Source organism: Typopeltis vanoorti, chromosome 20 (assembly GCF_054136105.1).
Source record: "Typopeltis vanoorti isolate ZY-2024b chromosome 20, IOZ_Tvanoo_1.0, whole genome shotgun sequence".
NCBI classification, from domain to species: Eukaryota; Metazoa; Arthropoda; class Arachnida; order Uropygi; family Thelyphonidae; genus Typopeltis; species Typopeltis vanoorti.
Genome location: NC_143568.1, coordinates 26,021,877 through 26,049,378, shown reverse-complemented (window position 1 = coordinate 26,049,378; position 27,502 = coordinate 26,021,877). Strand labels below are relative to the sequence as shown.

General features: G+C 35.0%; 1 protein-coding gene across 1 annotated transcript in view; it reads left to right on the top strand.

The window, feature by feature from the left end:
- The window catches only part of LOC150095293 (uncharacterized), a 590,931-nt gene extending 564,498 nt beyond the window's left edge, over positions 1–26,433 (top strand). The window contains exons 30-31 of the mRNA XM_090410639.1: positions 20,168–20,307; positions 25,939–26,433. Coding sequence (XP_090266765.1) covers positions 20,168–20,307; positions 25,939–25,963 — 165 coding nt within the window. The 3' untranslated portion in view covers positions 25,964–26,433. The remainder of the gene's footprint in view (positions 1–20,167; positions 20,308–25,938) is intronic.
- Positions 26,434–27,502: the final 1,069 nt, after the last annotated feature.

Genomic DNA, 27,502 nt, shown 5'->3' with positions numbered 1-27,502 from the left:
ATTTGCCATTTCACCACTCTCTCAGGCAAATGCATTCCATGCTCCTACCAACATGCACTTGGAAAACTTTCAACAGCTTAACTGTCTCAGTCCCCTTTGTCTTCTGTCCACAAAACTATGCAGTCTATCCTCATAATCAACATGATAGAGTACTAATATAATTTTTGTTATCTGTCTCTGTACCCTCTCCAAGGTTATTTCATCCTCTTCAAATCTCAATGACCAGATCTGAGCACAGAAATCCAGATGTGGACTGATCAATGATTTATACAATGGGACCATCTCACTTTTATTCCTTATGGTCAGTATTATTATTATTATGGGCAACTCCAGGGAGTCCTTAGACTCATCGAGGGAGGCCCTAAACATCATGTCCACACAACTGTATGACATTCTCACAGTATCTATCATACCTTGCCTTGAACTCACTCACAGTCATAGCACCCACAACAGACTCTGGAGCTTATTCCACTCATTTCTCCACTCTAAAAGTAAAGAACCCAGCTCTAACACCCTTGCTAACTACACTCATGCCCAGCTTCCATAAGTGTCCCCTAGTTCTCCCACTACCAGTTCTGATCTCAAAAATATCCTCTGAATTAATCCTATAGAAACCCTTTAGCAATTTGAATGTCTCAATCATATCTCCCCTTTTCCGCCGATCAACTAATTTCTGCAACCCACAAATCTTCAACCTGTTCTCATAAGGTTCATTCCATAGACCTGCTATCATCTTGGTCACTCGCCTCTGGATCCTCTCCACCTCCTCCCCATCAAGAAGAAACCTAGGTGACCAAATCTGGGCACAGTAGTCGAGATGAGGTCTTATCGAGACTCAGTACAGAGGTACAATAACTTGCTTGTCTCTGCTTGTCAAAGTATTTTTCAACAACCAAGTGAGTTGATGAGCTGATTTAGCCACTTTTGCAATGTGCCCCCTAAACTTCATCTCCCTATCCACCAACACTCCCAAGCCCCTGGTGTCATCAATCTCCTGGAGTACAGTTCCACCAATGTGGTATACTGCTGCTAATCTTTTCACCCCAAAATGCATAACCTTACATTTTGTCACATTAAATTGACATCCATTTTCCTTAGCCCAGAACTCCAATCTTTCCAAGTTGTCCTGGAAGATTTTGACATCTTTTGCATTCACTATTGCCCTACCCAACTTTGCATCATCAGTGAACAAATGAACTGTTCCTCTTAGATTCTTCCCTATATCGTTAATGAACAAATTAAACAGCAGCGGTCCAAGAACAGAACCCTGCGGCACACCACTAGTCACAGGCCGTCTTTTGGACTCCACTCCTGAATAAACCACTCTCTGGTATCTCTCCATCAAATTTGGTATCCTCCTCAATATTGCAGCAGTTCTCTGATATGTCTTTGCAGCCCTTGTAAGATATCCTCTGAATGTCAAATCTCCATCCACAATCATCCTGAAATCCCTTGCTTCCTGCACTTCTTCCAGTAGAACTGCACTAAATGAGTATGAAGCATCCCCATCTGTAGACCCCAAAATTCAAAACCTTGCATTTAATTTGCATTAAACTGATAATCCCGTTTGTTTGTCCATGTTTCCAGTTTATTCAAATCCTCTTGAGACAAAACATCAGCACTATTACTAATAACCCTCCTAAGCTTCACATCATCTGCAAACAACTGAATGTCTCCGTATAGCCCTGTGGCAATATCATCAGCATAAAGATTGAGCAATAATGGTCCTAGTACTTAACCCTGTTGACACTTGTAACCTTCCTACTCCTTGATACTGCAAACCCCCCCCACCACCACCATATACAATGCTTTGATATCTGTCAAAAAGTCGGTTACCAATCCAGTCCACTAAACTGATATTCAAACCGATATATTGCAACTTAAAAAACAATATATCATGTAGCACTCTGTGGCTAACCAGATTACTAAAACAAGAGTGCTCCCTTCCCCTCATTAATAAATTTATGCTGGTCTGCATAAATAATGTTGTCCTTATCTGGCCAATACTGTATATGAGTTCTTAATAATTTCTCTAAAATTTTAACAGCTACAGAAGAAATACAAACTAGTCTACCTATAATTTGATGCCTCAATTCTACCACTACTTTTCTGCAGTTGCACTATCTAAAACCTTCTTTCCACTCTCCAGGAACTTGACTTTCATTAAACAGCCAAGTTAATGGCATGATCATTAAATGCCAAGTTAATGGAAAACATGGTGAAATTCCATCTGAGAGTAGAGTAGCACTGGATTGCAGTGCTAGGTCTACTCGCATATTCTAATTTTTCTCTCCTTACAATACTAGCTACTTTCCTAGCCTGAGCTATATATGCCTCATGCAACTGTTCTCTACCTCTCTCTTTATATGTCTTTCATACTCTCTTTTGCATCTGTAATTCTTCTTTAACTACATCTCTCATACACCAAGGGGCGCCCTAGGTATGAAAGCCTTGTTATCATGCATGGCTATAGCAGGGGACATCAACAAGTAGGGCTAGCAATCTGCTTGTATAATGTAAAAGTTAAATGCTCATAGAAACAATACAAGGTATAGCTGGACTGTACAGACAGATCTGACCAAGAAAGAACAATGCAAAAGGCAATTGGAAATCAAACGCATTTAGGATTGAAAGTTGGAACATTAATTCTTGAAACGAAACAAGAAGAATCAATTGAAGAATTTGGATGGAGATATTCAGTTGTTTGCAGATGATGCAAAGTTGGGACGAACCATAAAGAGTAGTGATGATGTTGTGGCCTTGCAAGAAGACTTGAATAAATTGAGTGATTGGGCAAGCAAATGGGGATGTGAGTTCAATGTTGCAAAATGTAAGGTTTTAAAATTTGGAAAACAAAGATGGGATGCAGAATTTATGCTTGGTGAGAATATATTGTTAGAAGTAGAGGAAATAAGAGATCTGGAGCTGATAGTGGATAAGGATCTAAAATTTAGGGGACACATCACCAAAATTGTGAAGACAACACAAAGACTTCTGGGAATGATGCGGAGGACACTGATGTGTAGAAGTAGGGAGATTCTTGTTCCATTGTATGAGGCTCTGATTAGGCCACACATGGACTGTTGTGCCCAGATTTGGTCACTGGGTTTTCAAAAGGATGAAGAGATGTTGGAAAGGGTTCAAAGGCAACTGACTAAGGTAATTTCTGACCTCTGGAATGTTGAGTATGAGGAAAGATTGAGAAGATGTAATTTGCAGAGTCTGGTGGAGAGAAGGAAGAGGGGAGATATGATAGAGACCTACAAGTTGGTAAGGAGTTGTTATAAGATCAATGGTGGAGAAGTTCTACAGAGAATAGTGGGAGATCAGGGGAGAACCAGAGGTCATCCCTGGAAACTGTATAAAGAGGGTGTGAGTAGGGGAGTGAGAGGCAGGTTTTTTTCGTGCAGAATTGTGAATGATTGGAATGCCTTACCTGAGAGTGTGGTGTCTGCAAGGAGTTTGAGTGTGTTTAAGACACGGTATGATTAGATGTGTGTGTGATAAAAGGACCTCCCAGATGAGTCTTTGACTCCATGAGGTCTTGTTTAATAATAATAATAATAATAATAATAATTGGATGAGCAAAACATAAAAATAGCTTGCATATCAGAAACAAAAAAGAAAGGTAAGGGAATGTATAAAAATAACTAGCACATTTTTTTCAGTAGAGTAGAGAAAAAAGAGAGCTAAAGCAAATGTAGGAATAATAATACATGAGGATTTTCAAAATGAAATCAAAGAATGGGAATACATATCTGAATGAATAGTGAGAATAAAAATAAAATTGCAAAATATAACTCCAAATATAATCAGTGCCTATAGCCCTGAAGAAGGAAAACTGAAAATAGAAATTGAAGAATTTTATGAAACACTACTGAAAACTGTAAAAAGAAAAAAAAAATCACTAGTTGAATTAATAAATACTGGCAGGAAACATAAATGCATGAGAAACAGTGTAATACCAGGCACATATCAAAGATTCAACACAAAATATCTTGTAAAAATAACAAAGGAGAAATGTTTACCAAAGATTACATAACAAATAGAACAGTAAAATCTGATATTAGAGTTATAACATCTGCAGGCATGTGAAGTGATTTTGGACTATCGATGGGGAAAATTTAGATTCCAAGAAAATATAAATAAAGTGAAAAAGGAAAATAAAGAAATACAAGGATATAAAGCTAAGGTTGAATTATTACAAACTAGTGTAAGAATACTCTAACAAAATAGGCTAAAAGAGCTATTTAAAACAAAAAAACAAACAAACAAAAAAAAAAAACATGTTATCAGTAATGAAGATGATATTGATTCTTGTTGGGAAAAATTCAAAATGAATATTAAGCACTTGGACAGAAAAAAATTGGAAAATACAAAACAAGATGGACTCCTGGGTATACTGAAGAAATAAATACACTAGGGGGGGGGGGGGGAGAAAAGCTGCATTTAATAAACATTTACAAGATAAAACTAATATAGCCAAATATAAAGAATATAAATATATAAAGAATGAAACAAATAACAAAATAAGACTTACTCATAAAGTAGATATATTTGGAAGATTATTCTGAACAACTGGAATATGACTTTTAGCACAGAAACAATTATATAGAATGATCCAAAATCAAAGGAAAGCAATTTGTGAATACATAAATATACCAGTCATAGAAAGAGACAATGGAAAAACTATTTTATTGAATTATATGAAGGCAAAGAAGAAATAAAAGATGCCTGAAACACTACAATCAGAAACTACAGATGATATTGAAATAAATAATAACTTAATAGAATCTGTCATCTCAAAATTGAAAAATAGGAAATCATGTTGCCAGCTGAGCCATAGCCCAGTTAAACAAGGACCCCTGCTGTTTTCATTAGGGAACCAGGGAGAGCAGTGAACAATCAGCTACTGGAAAAAACTCAGTATCTGGAAGAAGAAGAAGAAGAAACCCATTGTCAAAAGAAATAAAGATAGGAATTATCAATATAAGGAGTATTAATGGAAAGGAAATTGAATTTGCAGAAAATTGGAAAATTACCACATTAAAATATTGGCATTACTGAGACAAAGAGGGGGGGGAATCAAATTTAATATTACTAAATAATAATTATAGGTTATTATAGTCAAGAAATAATGATCAAGAAAAGGAAGGAATAGAGATAGCATTCAACACCAAACATGAAGATAAACTTCTTCATTGGAAGGCAGTTTATTATTATTATTATTATTATTATCTAGGCTTCCATGGCCTAGGTTAAAAGACTCATCGTGGGAGATGCTTTTTAGGAAACACAAAGTTTGTGATACCACTCCTTGAACCCATTCATCGTTCCTGCTCTGACCACTCTCTCAGGTAATGCATTCCACGGTTCAACCACCCTCCATGCAAAGAAACCACTTCTCACCCTCTTGCTCACAGCCTCCTTTCGTATCTTCCAGGGATGGCCCCTTGTCATCATTCCTTCCCGCTGTTTGACCAAGTGAAATAACTCCCCCAATGTCTACCCTGTAACTGCCTCTCAACAGTTTAAAAGTCTCGATCATATCACCTCTCCTTCTTCTATCGACCAAACTCTGCAGTCCACGTTTCCTCGGTTGATTCTCGTAATTGACATTGTACAGTCCTGAAACCATCTTTGTTATCCGCCTCTGTACCATTTCCACAGTTAATTTATTCCCTTCAAATCCTGGGGACCAAATCTGAGAACAATAGTCTAAGTGTGGTCTGATCAGGGTCTTATAAAACGGAATGATAACTCTTTTATCTCTGCAGGACAGTGTCCTCAGTATTGCAGCAGTCCTCTGGGTTACCTTTACCACACAATATGCTCCCTGAATTTCAATTTTCTATCAATCATCATCCCCAGATCACTTGTCTTCCCTACATCCTCCAGTATAGCTCCTCCAATCGAGTATGCATCCTCCCATCGATGGTTCCCAAACTTCAAGACTTTACATTTTGCTGCATTAAACCGACACCCCATTCATTTGCCCATCTGTCTAGTTTATTCAAATCCTCTTGCAGGGCTGCCACATCTGCATTATTACTGATAACCCTTCCCATCTTCACATCATCTGCAAACAACTGAATATCCCCTTGCAATCCATTGACAATGTCATTGATATAAAGGTTGAACTATACAGGTGTTTCAAGGAGGCAGCAACACGGCGCATGTTCAAATCACACGTGAGGATTGCCTGGACTGTTCCATATGACACATGTTGTGGGGTGTTCTCTGACGATCCTCATGCACAAGTTGCTGAATGGTTTCGATATTTTTGGGGATTGAGCTTGTTGAAGGTCTTCCTGATCTCTCGTTGTCTTCCAGTGATGTTCTTCCCCTCTAGAAGTGCGTGCCACTCAAACCACCTTGAACAACTCATTGCAGTTCCATACTATACGCTGTAAACTTTCAAAATCATGTCAAATGTCTCTGTGGCAGATTTGCCCAGCTTCATGCACAATTTCACGTTCGCTCTTTGTTCTAACTTGCTGTCCATGATGAAATCGCAGACGTGGTAACACACATGGTCAGAATAGCACCAGTTGCTCAGCTCCCAATGTACACAGGGAGCTGAGCAACTGGTGTCTTTTGTCACACTGACTTATGAAGGTCTGTTCTCCCTGTAATTGCACGCACAGTCACAGGGAATATCAACTGTTGGCATGTTACAAAACTAGTCTTGAAACTTTTTGATACCACCTCGTATAACAACAAAACTCCTAAAGAAAACTTGTGTTACTGAGAAAAAATGTAGCATGATTCACAAAAAATTCACACTATACACCATTTAAAAAAACACTTTTTTTAACCACAGCTCAAATCACCCACCATGTGCTTCAGCAACCCTAGCGCCAAGTAGAGTGATAAGGAAATGGATAATGAAACTTATTTGTGCTTATGGCCCCACAGAAGGTTCTTCTAAGGAAGAAGTGAAAGAATTAGAACAGGTAGCTGACAAAAAAATGGAAAAAGTGGTCCTTGTTGGAGATCTAAACAGCAGAGTAGGAAATGAATCCTACTAGGCACATAGAAATGTTTTGGGAAATTTTGAAGAAAAGGGGAAAAGTTAATAATAATGGTAAGTATTTCCTTGATTTCTGCTCAGGACATGGACTTGTCATCACTAACACAATGTTCCAACATGAAGATGTGTATAAGTTAATGTGCAGAGAAGATGCAAGAAATAAGAAAAGCCTCATTGACTACATCATTATTAATGAAGATATCTTTATGCTGGTTCAAGATACAAGAGTGGATAGCAGATTTGAAATTGGAAGCAACCATTACTTAGTGCTAAGCAGGAAAAAAATGGATGTTATTGATAAGTGTGAGAATTTTAAAGCAAATTAAAGTTGAGTAGCTTTTACAGGTAACCTGTAGACTCTTGTATACAAAAGTTATTGAAGTAAATTTGAAACAGTTTGAAAACAAGAACCAAACCTTGGAGTCTCAGTGGTAAACTTTGAAGAAGACATTAATTGATTCATCTAGGGAGGTATGTGGAGAAGTTGTCTGTAAGGATAGAAAAATAAGAATGCATGTCTTTCAGCTCTTCCTCCCCTGTTGGACCCAAGAAGTTAAAGAAGCAATTCTGGAAAAGAAGAAAGCATGCCAAAAGTTCCTAGCAAATAAGTTGGCAGATGGGCTAAAAGAATACAGAGAAAAATGTAAGAGAGCTATGTGTAAAAGTAGGTAAACAAAATTCATGGGAAGACATTGGAAAGAATATAGAAAATAAATATCAGCAAGATGGCAAAATGTTCTGGAGGCTATTGAAAAAGCTTAGAAATGGAGGAAAGAGTACTTTAAAATGAATCAAAGATGATAAAGGCAACACAAAAAACCAAAGATAAGGATATCCTAGATGTCTGGAGTAATTACTTTGAAAGACTGTTAAATGAACCATACTAGAAAATTCATCATTCATCATGAGGAGAATCAAGGTCTAGGTGGATTGATTCAGTCAGAAGTACCTTAGAAGTATGAAATGTTATATATGACAATATTGAATTGCTCACAAGTAATAGACTAATTTGTAGGAAAATTGTTATTGGAGATTAACAATAATGTAAACTTAATATTCTAAGAAAATGGCACAAAGAATACAGTTATCTCCTCCTGCTCCACAACAAATTCTTGACATTTGTTACTCTTACACTGGTACATCTCTTATACTGGTAGACTTTCTCTCAGAATCACAGATCTCCTAAAATTTCATGACATAAGAGTGGCTTTCAAACCCATTGTGACTATACAAACTTTATTACATTCACGTAAAGACCACAACCTTTTCAACAAACATCCTGGAGTTTATAATATCCCAAGTTAATTCAGCCTTTCTTACATAAGGCAAACATCTTGAAGTTTGGAAATAAGACAAAAGGAACATATTGGAGACATGAATAACAACAGGGCAAGTTTTCCACTTCTCAATCACTCATTATAATATTGAATGGGACAAGAGCTCTCTGTCTTATGTAGAGTACAATTCAATACCTGCAACATCAAAGAATGTATGATAGTTATCCATTCTCAAGGTATTATTATTATTATTATTATTATTACTTGATGCCTCCAGGGAGTCAAGGACTCATAGTGAGAAGGCACACTACTCTACTTCGCTAAACACATCTCATCCACTCCACTACTACTTAATTCTCCAACTACAACATTACTACCATCAACACCATCAATTGCCCATCATCACCAACAACAGTGTTTTTTTGTCTGTAAATTGCATGTGTTCTGAAGGCTGATTTGTCCATACGCGAGATGAAAAACCCAAGTTTCTGGGAGGAAAAAATCCTGCTATCACCGTATGAGATCGGCTAACTCACCTTCAACTGAAAAAGCCCATATAAGGATTTTCCTCGTCACGACGAGAATCGAACCCAGGTCTTTTCCAATCAACAGGTGCAATGTTCTGCTATTCTTCTAACTGCGCTACAGCTCTTAACTCATCAGGCCATGGAATGATTGTATGTGATATTTGCAAGTTACTTATCAGATCTTTCTGCATCAGGCTTTAATTTTTCTACCAATTATTGTGCATACTTGCTGAACAATGACTGACCATGTCATCTTTCCTTTTGTGCAACAGTTTCTACAAGCTCTGTTTTTTAGTTATGTAATGGTTTATGTTGACCCCTTTATTGTTTTTTGTTCTTCCTAGTGCAGAAGAAGGCACTAGCATATGTAGTGAAATTAGCCATTATAATCATCTGTAATAGTATGGCCTAATAAAACCCAATATCAGTTATATAATGACATAAGTTGCTAAAAAATAATCTTCCATGCTGACGATCACAGAGACAACTGCTGTTATTTACTCATTTCTGTAACCTAGTTCTCACTATCTCTCCAAAACCTTATCACCAACTTTATGCAGCAAAACAATTTTACCTTCTTTCCACTCTCTTGGGTCCTTTGCTGTAAGACACTTATTAAACAGGGATGATATTGCTACTGCTAACTCCCTGGAACATTCCCTTAATACATAGTGATATGTCATCAAATCCTATTACCTTATTGAATCAAGCATATATATTTCCTCATATACTTTCTGTTTGCTCACAATTAAGCCATCCTTTCCTGTTTTCCATACACTTCAGCTTCTCATGATTTCACCCTAATGAGCATGAAACACCTTGATAAATTATTATTATTATTATTAAGAGAGAGACCCCCAGAGAGCCAGGGACTCTTTGGGGAAGGCCACATACTACACACACCAGCTGTCATACTTATTCTTGAATTCATTCACACTACTTGCACTCACAACATCCAATGGCAGTCCATTCCAATCATGCACCACCCTGTGAGAGAAAAATCTAGAAAAATTCTCAGTTTCCAAGGATGCCCTCTTGTCTTTTCCCCATCCTCCATAAATTGAAAAATTACATCAACTGAAATCCTGTATGATCCTTTCAGAAGTTTGTAATTCTTAATCATATCACTCCTCCCCTTTCTCCTGTTTGCTAGTGTCTGCAGTCTACAATTTCTCAATCTGTCTTTAATCAGTATTCCACAATCCTGATATCATTTTTAACACTCTCTCCACTATATCAGAATCACAACAGAAACCAGACATCAGACCTGCACAGAGTAGTTCAAATGATGTCTTATCAAGGCGTTATAAAGAGGCAAAATGACATCTTTATCTTTGCATTTGAACGTTCATTTCAGCATTGCAATTAGCTTTTGAGTTGTACTTGCAATCTTTACTACATGGCCTCTGAACTTCAACTTCCTATCTACTAACATTCCAAGATCCCTAGCTTCATCAGTTTCTTCTAGCATAATCCTACCATATATCATGCCAAAGTGAATGACTTTACATTTACTGATATCGAACTGACATCGATTTTCCCAAGCCCACATTTCCAGCCTATTCAAATCATTCTGCAAGTACTGCATATCAGCAGAATTCCTGATTACCCTACCTATCTTTGCATCATCAACAAATAGCTATATGTCACTTGTCAAATCCTTCCCAATATCGTTAACGTACAAATTGAATAACAGTGGTCCAAGCACTGATCCTTGTTAACCAGTGTACACCACTGGTTACCTTAAATCATGCAGACTCACAACTCTCATATACCACTTTTTGATATCTGTCAGTTAGCCATCCTCCATCCAAGCTAATATTCTATAATCCAAACCCATATTCTCCAATTTATGCAACAGTCTACCATGCTGTACTCTGTCAAAAGCCTTAGCAAAATCCAAAAAGTATCATGGTATATCCATTCCCCCTTGTCTAGTTCAATGGTAACATTGTTATAGAATGTGAGCAAGTTGCTCACATTCTATAATACCAACATGACCTTCCCTTAGTAAACCCATGTTACTCATTGCAAAGTAGAGATTCAACCCATTTCTGAATGCGAGCCCCAACCAATTTTCCAAAATCTTCACCACCACTCCTGAGATACTAATTGGTTGATAGTTGGATATCAGTCTTTACATCACCATTGTGCAATGGAATTACCATACATTCTTTCCATTCCTTTGGAATCTTCCCTATTATGATACACATTTTAAACAGTCTGTTCAAAGGAATAGCTAGTTCAGCTGAACACTCTTTTAATATCAATGTTTATTTAACATAATCATGAATTTAATAATAACAGAATTTACGAAACAGAAATTAAACGGATATGGATATGCAGATTATGTAGCATTACTTGCAGAAAATGAAGATGTCTCCAAAAGCAATTATTAAAACCCCAACAGTATGCAGCAGTTTTAACATGCATGTATCAACAAAGAACTCAAAAACAATGATAACTGCAAAATAACCAATCAGATGTAAATTACCACTAAATGGAAAAATACTGGAACGAGTAATGAAATTTAAATGCCTAGGAATAACTGTGAATAGTGAAAATATAACACAGGATGAAGTAAAAAGAACACTCCCTGAAGGCTGATAAAATATCAACATGTTTAAATTCAACTGTATGAAAAAATAAAGATCCAAAAAAAGTAACAAAAGCAAGAATACATAAATCAGTAGTTCAACCAATATTAATGTATGCACGTGAAACAAGAATAGAAATATCAACAATACAACAGCTAAATACAACATGCAAAATCATTAATAGTTAATAAAACAAAATTTGATAGAATTAAAAATAAAAAGATTTATGAAGAATCCAGTTGCAACCCATAAATGAATTGATAAAAAAGAGAAGATTGGAATGGAATCAACATATTCATTGGATGGACCCAAAACAGAATAGTTAAACTAGCCAGAGACTGGAAACAAAATATGAAAGGACTAGTTGGTAGACCAGAAAATTAATTCCCATGGTATATTCCAGTAATTCGACCACATTTTTTAATAAGCTATATAAAACACAATGAATTAGTAAAAGAAACGACAAGTTTCGTAAGTCGTTTGACGTACATCTTCAGGGGTAAAAGGTAACTTAAAGTTTAAAACACAAAAAAAAGAGAAATTATTAGTAATAGTTCATGCTATACAGTTATAGCCGTCTGACTATTCATAAAATTAAAAATTAGAATGTAAATTCAAAGCAGTGCTGAATTTAAACAATGCTGGATGATGCCACGTTCTGTTGTTCACATTCATAATGTCCAAGGTCTGACTGAGGTATATTTTTTATTAAAGCTGACCAAACTTGGTGAAGAATTAATCCTTGATTTTTATTGCATTGTGTTGGTATTTTAAGCATGTCTGCAGCTTGTTTAAATTTCCTTATGTAACAGTTTTTTTCTATGTACGACATGTTTTTTTTCTGCCAGAGTACATTGTGGCCGGTGGAAGTGGTATGGAAAGCTAGACCTGATTGTGTTCTCTTCTGTTTTGTACATCCTTTTGGTGTTCGTTCATGCGTATTTCCCCAGATCTTCCTGTCTGTCCTACGTAGCAGATGCTGCAAGAACAATAAATTTTATAAACACCTGGTTTTTTTAAAGGATGATGTGGAGGTTTTGGGGGATATAGAAATCTTGCAATTTTTTCCAGCGACAGAAAGGCTACTTTGATGTTATGTTTGTTTAGTAGTTTAGCCATCTTGTCTATAACATTCTTGATATATGGAAACATGATGGCGTTTTTGAAATCTTGTTTCTGTGAGATGCCTGTAGGAGGTGTGTGGAGGATTTTTTCGATAGTCTTGGTTTCGTAACCATTCTTTTGAAAGATCTGTGTTAGATATTCTAATTCTTCATTTCTCTGTTTTTCTGTGCTGGAAATGTTATATGCTCTGTCCCTTAGGGTTTTTATTAGACCTATTTTTTGCAAAGGGTGGTGGTGTGAGACCGCATTAAGAAATCTTCCTGTGCTGGTGGGTTTTCTATATATTGAAAAAGAAAGTTTATTATCCTTTTCATTGACTTCTAATAGAATGTCTAGAAAATGCAGTTTCCTAAGTTCTTCTTGTTCTAAAGTAAATTTTATATTATTATGCAAATTATTTAGGTAATCTTTGAAAGCAATGAGTTCCACTTCCACCAGCCACAATGTACTCTGGCAGAAAACAAACATGTCGTACATAGAAAAAAACTGTTACATAAAGGAAATTTAAAGAAGCTGCAAACATGCTTAAAATACCAACACAATGCAATAAAAATCAAGGATTAATTCTCCACCAAGTTTGGTCAGCTTTAATAAAAAATATACCTCAGTCAGACCTCGGACATTATGAACGTGAACAACAGAACGTGGCCTCATCATCCAGCATTGTTTAAATTCAGCACTGCTTTGAATCTGCATTCTGATTTTTAATTTTATGAATAGTCAGATGGCTACAACTGTATAGCATGAACTATTACTAATAATTTCTCTTTTCTTTGTGTTTTAAACTTTAAGTTACCTTTTACCCCTGAAGATGTAAATCAAATGACTTACGAAACTTGTCGGGTCTTTTACTAATTCATTGTGTTTTATATAGCTTATTAAAAAAATGTGGTCCAATTACCAGAATATACCATGTGAACTTCTAAACCACAGAAACCTCCACTTACAAGAAAATTAATTGACAGACTGGCTGCATTGAAATACTGAAGATGCAACAAGCTGATGCTTAAATCAAGAAAAAGAACAAGAAGTGTTTTTATTAATTACTAATTGATCTGAGGGGCTTGTTTTAATCTATTGAGTACATGGCTGATTCTTTATTATATAGTTATTGGCAGATAGTGATGCCTGCAAAGTGGAATTCAAGCAAGAATGGAAGTGTTAGAATACAGTATGGTGATTGTATGACATTCTCCATGCAAAAAACTCTCTTCTTTCATAGAAGACCTCTTCTATGAAAGACCTCCTCCGTGTTCATCTGATAAAATATATATGTATATATATATATATATAAAGATACTAACTATGTCTCTATCATATCCCTCCACATGCACACACCTCCTCTTCCTATCCTGGCTCTGTAAATTTCATTTTTTCAATCTTTCTTCATCCAGAGACCAAAATCAGCTTAGTTGATTGCCTCAGAAACCTTTCTGATATCTTTTCATCCTTTAGAAAATCAGGTGACCAAATAATGCACAGTAGTCCATATGCAACCTAATTAATGCCTTATAATGGAACCATAATGTCCTTGCTTTTACAAGTCATTGTTGTCCACATCATTGTCAGAATCTGTTGTACTGTCCTCATGAATTTAGCAATATATCCCCTAAATTTATGTCCTTGTCCACATCCAGATCTCTTTGTTTATTCACCTACTCTAATTAATCCCAACCAAGTGTATACTCTACATTCTATGTTTGTTTTCCAAATTTTTAAAACTTACACTTTGCAACATTGCATTGTTAACCCCACTCTCATGCCCATCTACTCGGTCTATTCAAGTCCTCTTGAAAAGAGGACTTGAATAGACCGAGTAGATGGGCATGAATAGACTCTGTAGATGAATAGACTGAGCCACAACATCTGCTCTACTCCTTATAGAGACCACAGATATGAGAGTTCCTAGAAAAATTAGAGGAATTAACAGATGGTATCAATGGCAGAATCATTGAAATCTTCATCATTGTTAAATGAAATAATTATTATACATGAGTTTAATTAATCTATCCTCTAACCATAAAAACTTATATTTCTTAAATTTGCTTAAATTATTAGGCACCTGCCTTGTTAACAAAACATTTTTATCCTTTTTGATTAAATTTTAAGATCTGACCTGTAGAAGCTATTTTTTCCTTCAAAAAAAAAAAATGAATGGGGAACTGGACAATGAGACTTATTTGTGCCTATGGTCACACAGAAGGTTCTACTAAGGTAGAAGTGGAGGTATTTTTTGAGGCTTTAGAAAAAGCAACTGACACAATGAAAAAGGAAAAGTTGGTCCTTGTTGGGGATTTAAATAGTAGAGTAGGAAATGATTGTGAGACATACAAAAATATTTTGGGAAAATTTGGAGAAAAGAGCAAAGCTAATAATAATGGCAAATATCTGTTGGATTTCTGCTCAGGACATGGACTGGTTATTACTAACACCATGTTCCAACATTAAAATGTGCATAAATTCACATGGAGAGAAGAGGCTAGGAATAAGAAAAGTCTCATTGACTATGTTATTGTTGATAGTGATGTTTTCTCCCTGGTGCAGGACACCAGAGTGTACAGAGGATTTGAAATTGGAAGTGATCACTATTTAGTCTTGAGCAGGATAAAATTGAATTTCATATTGAAAAGAATAACATGTAAGAAAGTTTTAAAGCGAATAAAAGTTGAGCAGCTCTCAGATGTGAACTGTAGACTAAAATACAGAAATATTATTGAAAAGAAAATGAAAGAGTTTGAGAACAGGAATCAAACCTTGGAGATTCAGTGGCAAACTCTAAAGGAAACATTGATTGATTCTGCCAGAGAGGCATGTGGTGAGGTTGTGTGCAAAGATAAAAAAATCAGAACTCCCTGGTGGACACAGGAAGTTAAAGAGGCAGTGAAGGAAAAGAAGAAAGCATATCAAAAGTTCCTGTCAAATAAGTCAGCTTTTACTCTTACAGAATACAGAGACAAATGTAAGAAAGCTAAACAGTGTGTAAAACTAGCTAAACAAAAGTCATGGGAGGACTTTGGCAAGAATATAGAAAATAAATATCAAGAAGGTGGCAAAATATTCTGGAGGTTGTTGAAGAAGCTTAGGAATGGAGGAAAGAGTGCTATAAAAGGAATCAGAGATGATAAAGGTGAAATGAAAACAGGAGAAAAAGATATCCTTGAAGTATGGAGTAATTACTTTGAAAAACTGCTAAATGAAACAAGCAGTGATGACAGCACAGTGATAAAAAACACTGACCAGGCATGCAGTCAGGAATACATATCCATACTTGAAGTAGAAAAAGCCATCAAAGGCTTGAAATGTGGAAAGGCAGCAGGAGTAGATGATATTCGACCAGAAATGCTGAAGTATGGTGGTATAAGAGTCTTACAGTGGCTGCACTGCATAGTTCAGAAAGCCTGGACAGAGGGACGAATTCCCAATGATTGGAGTAGAGCTCTCATAGTACCCATATATAAAAAGGGAAATAAAACTAAATGTGAGAATTACAGAGGTATTTCCCTACTGAGTGTTCCTGGCAAGATCTATGCAAGTATACTTGAGAAACGGCTGAGAAGAATTGTGGAAGAAAAGCTTGGTGAAGAACAAGCTGGATTCAGGCCAAATAGAGGCTGTCAGGATCAGATCTTCACTTTACGACAAATAGTCGAGAAAGCATGGGAATATAACAAAGATCTGTATTTAAGTTTTGTCGATTTGGAAAAGGCATATGACAAGGTGCCAAGAGAGAAGCTATTCAATACGCTGCAGTTATATGGTGTCAATGGGGCATTATATCAAGCAATACTTAGTCTTTATCTGAGTTGTGAGTCAGCAGTTAGAATTGAAGGAAGTAAAGGAAGATGGTTTAATGTTAAATCTGGTGTGAGACAAGGATGTACATTATCCCCTCTGTTATTCATTATCTATATGGATCACATTATGAAGGAATGTGGTATTAAACCTGATATCAAAATTGGAGATGTTAATGTCAGCTCTTTGCTTTATGCGGATGATGTTATACTTCTAAATAAATCCGCTACAAGTCTGCAAGATTCTCTGACTAAATTGAATAGCTGTTGTAATAGATATGGTATGAAGGTCAGCAATAAAAAGACAAAGACAATGAAAATAGGCAGAATCATTGAAAATGTCAACTGTGTTGTGAATGGAGAACCTGTGGAACAAGTAAAACATTTCAGCTACTTAGGCACAATTTTTACTGAAGATGGTAAACTAAATATAGAAATAGACAACAGAATCAGCAAAGCTGGTATCGTGGGAAGTCAATTGAATAAATTCATATGGAATAAGAAAGAAATTAGTCGGAACACTAAATTAGCTGTATACAAGACAGTGTTCAAACCAATTTTAACTTATGGATCTGAGAGCTGGGTCAGAAGTAAAACACTTGACCAAAGACTAGAGACCGCAGATATGAGAGTCCTGAGAAAGATTAGAGGCGTGAACAGATGGCATCAATGGCAATATCATATTAAAAACGAGGATATTAGGAAAGAACTTGACATTGTCAGCATCCAGGAATGCGTTAGCAGAGCTAATCTCAGATGGTATGGTCACTTAAATAGAATGGGAGAGGAAAGATTAGCAAAACAAGTGTTCTCTGCCAGGTTGACAGGAAAACGACCCAGAGGAAGACCAAGATATAGGTGGATTGATACGGTACAAAGTGCTTTAGATGATAGAAATATAAGATCTGATAATGTTGGAGTCTTGACAAGTAACAGACTGATTTGGAGGAAAATTGTAGATAGGAAGTTAGTAATGATGTGATTTTTTCATGTAGTACTGTCATATCCTGTACACCCCTTGAGGGTACATGGCAGGAATTTGATGATGATGATGATGATGATGAAAAAAAAAAATTAATTTACACAATTGATAGCATCTATATATTTAAAATAAAAGTGGAATAAATCTCACATGCCATCATGTATGTAGAAAGATTTTTCATAACCAAAATCTTAATTTTGCAACTTTTGTTTATACTGTATGATTATTCATCCATCAAAGTAAAGCATTGGTTTTGAGCAAATATTATTATTATATATGTATCTCCATGGAAGCAGAATACTCATCATGTGAGATCCATTTATTCACACATTAACCATCGTTCACCCAATATCTGTCATACTTCTCCTTAAACTCATTAACTGATGAAGCATCCACCTCTGGCAACCCATTCTATCCTCCAAACAAAAAACCTAGTCCTAACACCCTTGCTAACTGCACTCTTACACAACTTCCACTGGTGACCCCTTGTTCTCTCACTTATTGCCATATACTGAGAAAATGTCTTCAGTGTCTATCCTATAAAACCCCTTTAATAACTTAAATGCTTCTATCATGTCTCTCCTCTTTTTCATCTATCAGCTAATTTTTGCAGCCTTCATACCACTGGATCTTCTCCACAACTTCTTCATCACCACAAGTCCAGATGAGGCCTAATAAAGCCTTATATAGGAGAACAATAACCTTTCTATCCCTGCTTGTTAGAGTGTTCTTCAAACAACCATGTAATGTTATGTGCTTTTTTGATTATCTTCACAATATGCCCTCTAAACTTCAACTCTCTGTTCACAATCACATCCAAGTCCCTGGCCTCATCAGTTTCCTGCAGTTCATCCCCATCAGTATAGTACACAGCTTCTGATCTCTTCCCAACATGCATCACCTTCCACTTGGCCACATTAAACTAGCAGCATTTATATTTGTCCATACTGCTAGTCTGTTTAAATCTTCCTGCAGGATTTTTGCATCACTTTCATTTGATATTGCTCTTCCCAGTTTAGCATCCTCAGCAAACAACTGAATATTTCATGTCAAATCATTTCTTGTATTACTGATATACAAATTAAACAATAGAGAACCAACCACTGAGCCCTGTGGCACACCACTAGCTATACTCACAATTTTTTTGTTGACACATTATCTTTCTAACCTTACTTTCAAAAATTACAGTATTCCACTAAGATATGAGTGATATGTCAAGTTCTTTTCTTGAGTGTTCTAGATTACTTTGTATAACTTGGAAAAGTCAAAAGCTATCGAAACAAACTCAGTCATGAAAAGTTGGCTTTTGAACAAATGCAACCTTAACAGAATTGAAGACAGGCACTATTAATATTAACATAAGAAACATCAAAGGAAAAGAATTAAAGCTAGTAAAGAAATACCACTTTGATATAACTGGAGTTACTGAGACTAAGAAGACAAAAGTAGGTAATATCTGTCCAAATAATATGTTTAATTTGTTCCACAAGATACTTTGGGATCAAAGTATCTTGTTTTTAAAGATTTTCTTAAAGGAAACACAACTATCTAATGAATTTTCAACAATGTTCTCCAGCCAGTTAGGAATGATTTTAGTTCTCTGCCTCTTTGAATCTTGCTAAAGACCAAACCAAGAAGATAATATTTAAAACCACCACAGGGCCCAGTGTAAGTCTGCTGCAGGGCAGTGGAAATCATTGAAATTTTGAAATCACACTTAGATATTGGTAATCATCACCTAAATTATGTGTAATTTGCCATTCTGGGTTCAGCATCACAGCCTAAGGTCGAGAAGTGGAGATGCTATCCACTTAGCCATCTAGCTGGCAATATATATCGGCATGTTGGCCTATTGCTATTTTCGATGATTTTCATTGCATGGCAAATGAGACCACTAAACACCACCCTGCTTCTTAAAGTATCGTTTACAGATTATCTAATCCTTAGTTTATCTAATCCCTCCTGTGCTAATAATGCTTTAAGCTTGTAGAATCTTATAGGTGAAATTATCATAAAAATCAATTTAAAAAATTATGCTCATGACAGTGTTGAAAATAGTTCTGTCAAAATAATTAGAAATATATAGATAATTAATGTCTGTGTTATCTATATACAAAACACAAGCCTGCACAGTTTTGAGAATATGAAAAAGTTTGGTAATCATTTAGTAATTCAGTAATTCTGAGCATTAAAATAACAGCTCTAAAAATAGTTATTATAATTAAAAATAATTGCTTGTGTGATAGAAGTATCTAGCATACTTGCAATGAAAGAGCCGAGACTTAACAAGATAAAAATTATAGGGTACAAATATATGTGTGAGGGGGGTCTGGAAAGTTCTGAACACCTAAAACAAATTTTAATTAATTTTATGTCTTATATATTCTAAAAGAAAAAGAACAAATTATTACAATTCGATGAACATGGGGGATAAAGGGTTTTAAGATGTTCTTTCTTGTGGTTATATCAATTGCTTTGTCATTTTTGTTCTAGGTGTTTATCAGAACTCCCCTTGTAAGTGTTCCAAACATTTGTTTGAATATTTCATGGAGTTGTTTTCTGTTTGAGCATGATGTATTTGTTTTTAATTCAAAATATTTAATGTTAACTTTTGCAGCCTGTCATCCTTACTAAAATAGTTGTGACCTATTTTAAAAGTGTATATCTATAGTAGTTTCAGAGTGAAAAATAGGCAACAGAACATTACAGAATTTGTTAAAAATACATATTATTTATGGGGTTCATGAAGGATCCTCTTTTACCACAGATCACACTTAATTATTTTTGTATCCATATTTTTACTTCATTTTTCTGTTAATAATTTCTCTACTTCAGAAGATATCTAGAGCCTTTCGACCAACTCCGGAATGGGGCCCAGCTGATGATGATCTTCGCCTTGAATGGATACGATTAAAAACAAAAACAGTATCACAGGAAATGAAGACATATCAAAAGGATAAGAGAGAAAACGATGTGTAAGTTTGTTTTTTTTTCTTCCATTTATTCTAAATAATATATTCTACTTTATTAGTTTTGCAGCTTGTGTATGGGTAGAGGTCTGCGGTACTGACCTCAGTAGTAGTGGTGTGCTACTGAGGTCTGTTGTGTGGCCATTACTGTTTAGCTTGTGTGTTAATGATACTGAGAAAAGTTTGAATAGGATGTGCAGTTGTTTGCAGATGATACAAACTTGGGAAGAACTATGAGGAGTAGTGCAGATGTTGCAGTTTTAGAAGAGCACTTGAATAGATTGGGGCAGTGGGTAAATGAGTGAGGATTACCAGTTCAATGTTGCAAAGTATAGAATTTCAAAATTTAGTAGTCAGAGATGGAATGCAGAGTATACATTGTTAAAGATATCTTGCAGATATCTTCACCTTCTGCAAGAGATATCTTGAAAGAGATAAAGGATTTGGGGTGATGTGATATAACCTGAAATTTAAAAGAACATTATTAAAACCGTGAGGACATTACAAGATTATGGCAATGATACAGAGGATTGGCATGCAGAAATAAGAAGGGTATGGTTCCCTTGTACAGTGGCGCACCCAGGGAGGGAGCCAAGGGGCCCTGCCCCCTCCCCCCCAAAAAAGTTAAAAAAACAAAAATTTTCCAAAACACTTTTTCTAATTAAAATTCATTTTTTATTTATGTTGTGTCATGTCTTCTATTTCTATACTACTTATGAATTAGGGGTCACATAAGGTGAGAGAACCCTATAGCAGTGTTTCTCAATTTATGGTCCGTGCTTAAATTTATCAAATAAATCTATATATTTTAATTATTCAAACAAAATAAATTAAAATCGAATAAGTAAGTAAAAATTATTAAAATAAAATGAATACTTAAAAAAAAAATAGTGGCAGAATGACGAGTAATGAAAGAGGGTTGAAGTAAAAAACAATTTTGTCAGATTTGAACATGTGTTATCCACATGACCACATTTCAACCAACTGCTTGTTGTTTATTGATTTTTATTGTTGAAGGTTATCCTCCTTCAACCAAAGCTCAATATATCTTCAGAAGTGCTAAGTAATACTTAGACAAAACATGTTGTGAGTTAACTCCAGTATTTATATATTTTTTGGAAATACCGCAAAAAGCAAGCTGACAATTGAGTTAAAATGCTAACGCTCTTCAATCGAATTCCAATAATATGTGAAACTGCCATAACAGCATTCACTATATAAAAATAAATTAATTAATTTAAAAAAAAAAAAAAATCAGCTAACGCCTTTTTATTCCTGTAGATCGACTAACTTGGAAACCGGTCGAAAAAAGGCTATATATATATATATATATATATATATGTGTGTGTGTGTGTGTGTATTAGTTTAGTTTTAACACGTTTACGAATTTTAACACTTTCGGTTGAATTTTATTGCTGCCGAGCGAACTCATACAATCTAATTAATAATAATAGTTTTTAGTTAGATACTGTGTATGCTGGTGCAACATATGGTTTTTTGCTTGAGTCTATATATATACAGCATAGTTTTTGTATGAGGGGACATGTGATTTATTAATTAGTGTTGTTTTTATCCCAGTTGTCTCTAATTGCACTATTTGTTGAGAAATATATTACACAGACTGCTTATACCTTATTTACTGACATAATAAAAGTACTTGTTTTTCTTGCCTCTGCAGTGGCTATTGGGGGAGGGCGTGTTGTTTACCGCAGGAGCAAGTTACTTTCGCCCTACTCTGAATGTGTTTCAGCTTTTTTTCATTTCCGAGGTATATGCGAAACTTTTTAATTTCTTTTTTCGAAAAGTAAAATCAGGGATGAGAGTTATATGCGAGTAAGTATGGTATTTCAATTATGGATAAGTACATTGGTACCTTCTTTAAACAGAAAAATATCTTGGATGACAGTGATAATACAAAACAAGTTTGTAACGACAGTTTGTGTGTAGTTTCTGAAGAGAAAAGAGGTCTGTAATGAATCCACAGAAACACAGAATTCCCATCAGTTGCAAATGCGATAATATTAATACGCTTAACGAAAGTAAAGATTTGCTGACTTGCTGGACACTCAACCAGTGGATCGCATTCAGTGGTAAATACAATTGGTTAGTTTGTAGGAACATTTTTCTGTTTTGTGAGTTTTCTCCCTTTACGGTAATTATGCCTACGTTATTGTGTTATTATTCAACAATTGTTTACAGTTTTGAATGTGTATATAAAGTCAATATCAACAGCAGCCTGATGACGAATGCGTGATGAAAGGGACGGGAAGGTTTGGAGCTTCCCCGGATAGTATTCAAAAGGTAAATACAATTGGTTATTTTGTATAGAGCCCCAAAACTTATTGGTTTAGAATTTAACCACTGGGAAAGGGTTTGTGTCCACCTCAAAACTCTGAACCAGAATTTGGAAACATTTTCTGAATAACTTTTTATAAGAAATTTCTGTGATTTCACGATCCATTTCAGGTTTGCAGTCAAGAGAACGACCTTTAGTTATCGAAAAAAGAGCAGCTAATTGAGCTTTCAAGTGGCAGTGGGCTTAAAATGCAATTCCATGATTGTGGTTTGGGCTCGATTCTGGATCTCGCCTTCATTGAGAAGTGAATTTCCCGAATTATTTGAAGAAGTCGAAAATCGTCATGCAGTTTTATACAACCAATCTTTGCGAGAAACGATTTTCATTGCTTCTTCAAATAAAAACAAAATACAGAATTTGTCTTAGTGTGTGTGCTGATCTTCAACTGAAGTTGACCAATATTGAGCCAGATATTCAGCAACTCTGCAAGGTCGAGAAGCTCATCCATCTCATTAAAAGTAAATAGTAATATAATTATATCATTTTATCAAACAAGGGTTTGTGTCCACCTCAAAATTCATAATTAAAACTGTTTTAATTTTTAATCTATATATCTGGCCTGGTTGGCCAACTCTCCAGTCAAAAGGCTGCGGGTTCGAATCCCACCGTGGGCATGGATGTTTGTGATTGTCTGTGAATATACTAGTGGTAGTGGTCGGTGGTAGACAGCGTTGGTGTAGATAATGATGATGATTGTAGTTGTGGTTGGTGAAGACGGAGAGTTGTAGTGTAGTTGCCCTTCCTCGATATGTCTTTTGACTACCTGGAGATGTTATGTAATAATAATATCGACAAGCTTTATATGTTCATTGTGCATCACATAGTTTGAATTTGGCACTTGGAAATGCTATATCTGTGACAAATAAGAAATTGCATTGGCATAATTGAAAAGGTACACAATTTCTTCAGTACCCCTAAAAGACAAGACGTCCTTGTTGTTTATAATATTAATATCTTTTAAGATTTATAATATCTTTATTTACCTTGCAAAAAATATTTTGCATGCACCTTACCATTGTCTAAAATAATGCAAAAATCTGACATTGACCTCTTAATTGCCCTAAATTTTGTTGATGATGTTGTGGCTCAATTAAATACCATTCGTGAAACACCAGTCTTCATTTCAAGATATTTACGATGAAGCATGTTTAAAAGCCAATAATTTTAATATTGACATTAAAAAAGCCAAGGACTTCTCAAAACAAATATTAAGGTCCAATGTTCCAGCCAATTCTGTAGAAGAGTATTTCAGGAGAACTATTTTCATTCCATTTATGGATCAAATATTCACTCAACTTCAGGATCGTTTCACTCGGCACCACAACATTTTGAAAAAAATTTTTTTTTCTCTTCTACCAAATGGAAAAGATGCTCCAACAGTAAGTGCAATGGAAGATTTTCATTAGTTGTGTGAATTTTATGCCGGTGATTTGCCTTATACAAATCCAGCAATTTTGAACACCGAATTCAAGTTGTGGTATAAGAAATTTGAAAAACCATTTGCAATAGCTCCATGCAAAAATGCCGTTGATGCAGTTTCAAAGTGTGACAATATGATATATCCTAACATCTATCACTTATTAAATTTGCAATGCTTCTGGTAACAACATGCGTCAGTGAAAGATCATTTTCTAACTTACGCCTTTTAAAAGCCTATTTAAGATCTACCATGACACAATCATGATTGAACGAACTGGCTTCCGGTCACTCATGATTAATCTCTCTTGTGATATACACACAGAGAGAGATTAATGTAACAACGACTGAAATAATTCAAGAGCTTTGTAAAAAGAAAAGAAAACTGGATTTTATTCTTTAAATAAATTTTTATAATCACCTAATGAATTTTATTTAATGAATTTTAGTTGAATGGATAAAAATATTTTTAATGCAAATAAATTGTATTAAAAATATTTTTATCCGTTCAACTTGCCCCCCCCCCCTTCCCCAAAATTAAATCCTGGCTGTGGCACTGCCCTTGCATACAATCTTCATTAGGCAACATGTTGATTTCTATTCACAGATTTGATCATCTGATTTTTAAAATGTTCAGGATATATAGAAAGGGTCCAGAGAAGATTGACTCAGGTGAAGTCCATTCTCTGGAATGTTAGGTATGAAAGAAGATTGAGAGAATGCAATTTGCAGAACTGTGTGGATAGGGTGAGGAAGGACATCATTGAGGTGTATAAGTTGGTAAGGGATTATTACAAGGTTGATTTAGAATTGAACAGAATAGAATACTATGAATAAATTAAATGAATATAATAATAATAATAATAATAATAATAATAATAATAATAATAATATACTATCATTAGACTGGGGGAATGGGTAACTTAGTGAGGATTACCAGAGAGGATTATCATTTAAGCTAAGAAAACTCTATAGTATTATTTTATTATTATTATTATTTTTTTTTTTTTGCAATATCACATTGCACAAGTTGTGAAGATGTCACATTGGATAATGGCAATGATGCAGAGGATCCTGACATGCAGAAATAGAGAGGTTATAATGCCCTTGTATAGGCCTTGATCAGGCCTCGTATAAATTATTGTGCACAGATTTGGTTACTGGGTTTTCATGGTGATGAGGATATGTTGGAAAGGGTCCAGAGAAGATTCACAAAGGTGGTCAGTGGTCTTTGGAATATGGAGTACAAGGACAGATTGAGAAAATAAGTTGCACAGCCTCATGAATAGGAGGAAAGGGGAGATATGATTGAGACATAAGCTAGTCAGTGGTTGTTATCCAGTTGACATGGAAAAGATTTTTCATAGAACGGGAGAGAGGATATAACAAGAGGCCATCACTGGAAACTGTATAAGGAGAGTGTGAGTAGAGGAGTGAGGAGAAGGTTCTTTGCATGGAGAGTGGTTGGTGAGTGGAATGCATTGCCTGAGCATGTTGTGAATGTAGACACATTGAATCAGTTTAAAGCATGATTAGGTGACCATTGTGTTCAATTAGTGTATACCTATTATTATATCTGTATACTATTGTATACTATTGTTACATCTGACCTGCATGGAGTCTCTGACTGCATGGCAGTCAGATGTAATAATAATAATTTTAAAAGCCCTGCCACCTTGTATGATACTCAAAAGTTAAGTCCCTCTTTCCCCAGGTCTATCACTCCTCAGAATGTGATGGAACGATTAATGCAATACATGCGATAAAAAAAATTAGGAAGATTTTTAATTTCTTTCCAAAATTATTATTATTTTCTTTTTTTTTCTTCTATAAAAGTTTTTAAAAATGTTCATATTTGATTGCAGAATTATATCATCAATCAAGCTTTAGGATGACAAATTTAGTGCTGTTATGTATTCATGTTCAAACCTGAAAAGATTAAAGGAATTAGAACTGAAGATTACTACTTATTAAAGTAATGGATTGTACTCATTAGATAATTCTTTCATTGAAAAGTTCATTTAAATTAAAGAAAGATGCAGGAATTCTGAACAAATTTTATTAAATTCAGACTACTCTTAAGAAAAGAACATTTTTCTTGTTTATTTCAGCTACCAGTTGTTTGAAAATGTAATTTATATATTTTTTATTACTTTGAGATGCAATCTCAATTACTGCCTTACATGAGTTACCTTACCTTGCATTACATAATCTGGCCAGTGATTATCCAATCTACTTATTATCCAGCAAACTTTTCATGGTATTGAGTTCTATTGTACAATTTTCAACTATGTGATCATTGCAGTTGTGGGTGTCCACTTATAATGATTTGGAGCCAAAAAAACATCACAGTAAGAAAATTTCACAATCAACATGTAATGGAGACCAGGTTTTTTTTTTTTTCCAATAAAATTATCTAAATGTTGCTATTATAATGACATTATATCGATGATATTCTAGTAAATAATATGTTAAAAAATTGCTTTTATGCATTTTCCTTTATCAAGAAAATGTGTTTGTGTTGTGTTAAAATAAATACTACTATAAGCTACACTTTGATTAAAAACAAAACGTGAAAAATTTATCATAAAATTTAAATGGAAAAAGGTCTTTTTTGGAAACCTGCTCAAACACCAAATATAAATCAACACATAAACACAACTATCCATTGCATTATAATTTAAAATAAAACAAACACAATTCCTCTCTATGGAATCAGAATTCATTAACTCAATGAACACTACAGTACCTTTGACGAGAATTTTTCAGTGAATTCTTCCTGCTTCTCCTTGTTGTCGTCAGTGTATGGCAAACAGCAAAAATGTTTAGTTGTCTGATGTGGCAGGAATAGATCTGTGATCCATAGAATGTTTTATTCTCTTCTCACAAATTATTTCTGCTGATACATGTTATCTTTTATCACATCTGTCTGCAGACCACTTCAGCAGTTTCTTTTCAAGAAGCAGTAAAATTTCCTCCCTTAGCATTTAACTACCTTTAGAGAGCTTTGTGCATCCTTTGCAGGTTCTTACTAATGATAATGTCTTTCACAGTTAATTGTGCACACACACACACACATCTAGTTAGGTTAGTCCTTAGTTATTCAATGTAATCAATGGGTATAATCTCTTGTCTGAAAGTGTTATGCACAACACTTGACCATAAACTGTTTTTTTAGACCTGTTTTTCAAGAATCATACCTGCTGCATGATACGGTATATCTGGTTATATTGAAGGAGAACAAATGAAAACTGAAGATTTGTTCTTTCTCTTAGATTAATTGGAAACAAAAATCTCTAATTAGCACATAAAATTACAAAAAAAAAGTGAGTCAAAATTTGGTAGGCATGATAAAATACTTAGAATGCACATTTCTGTTTTTTTTTTTTTTTTTTAAATTATGGCATGACATCTTGCCAAAAGTGCTTT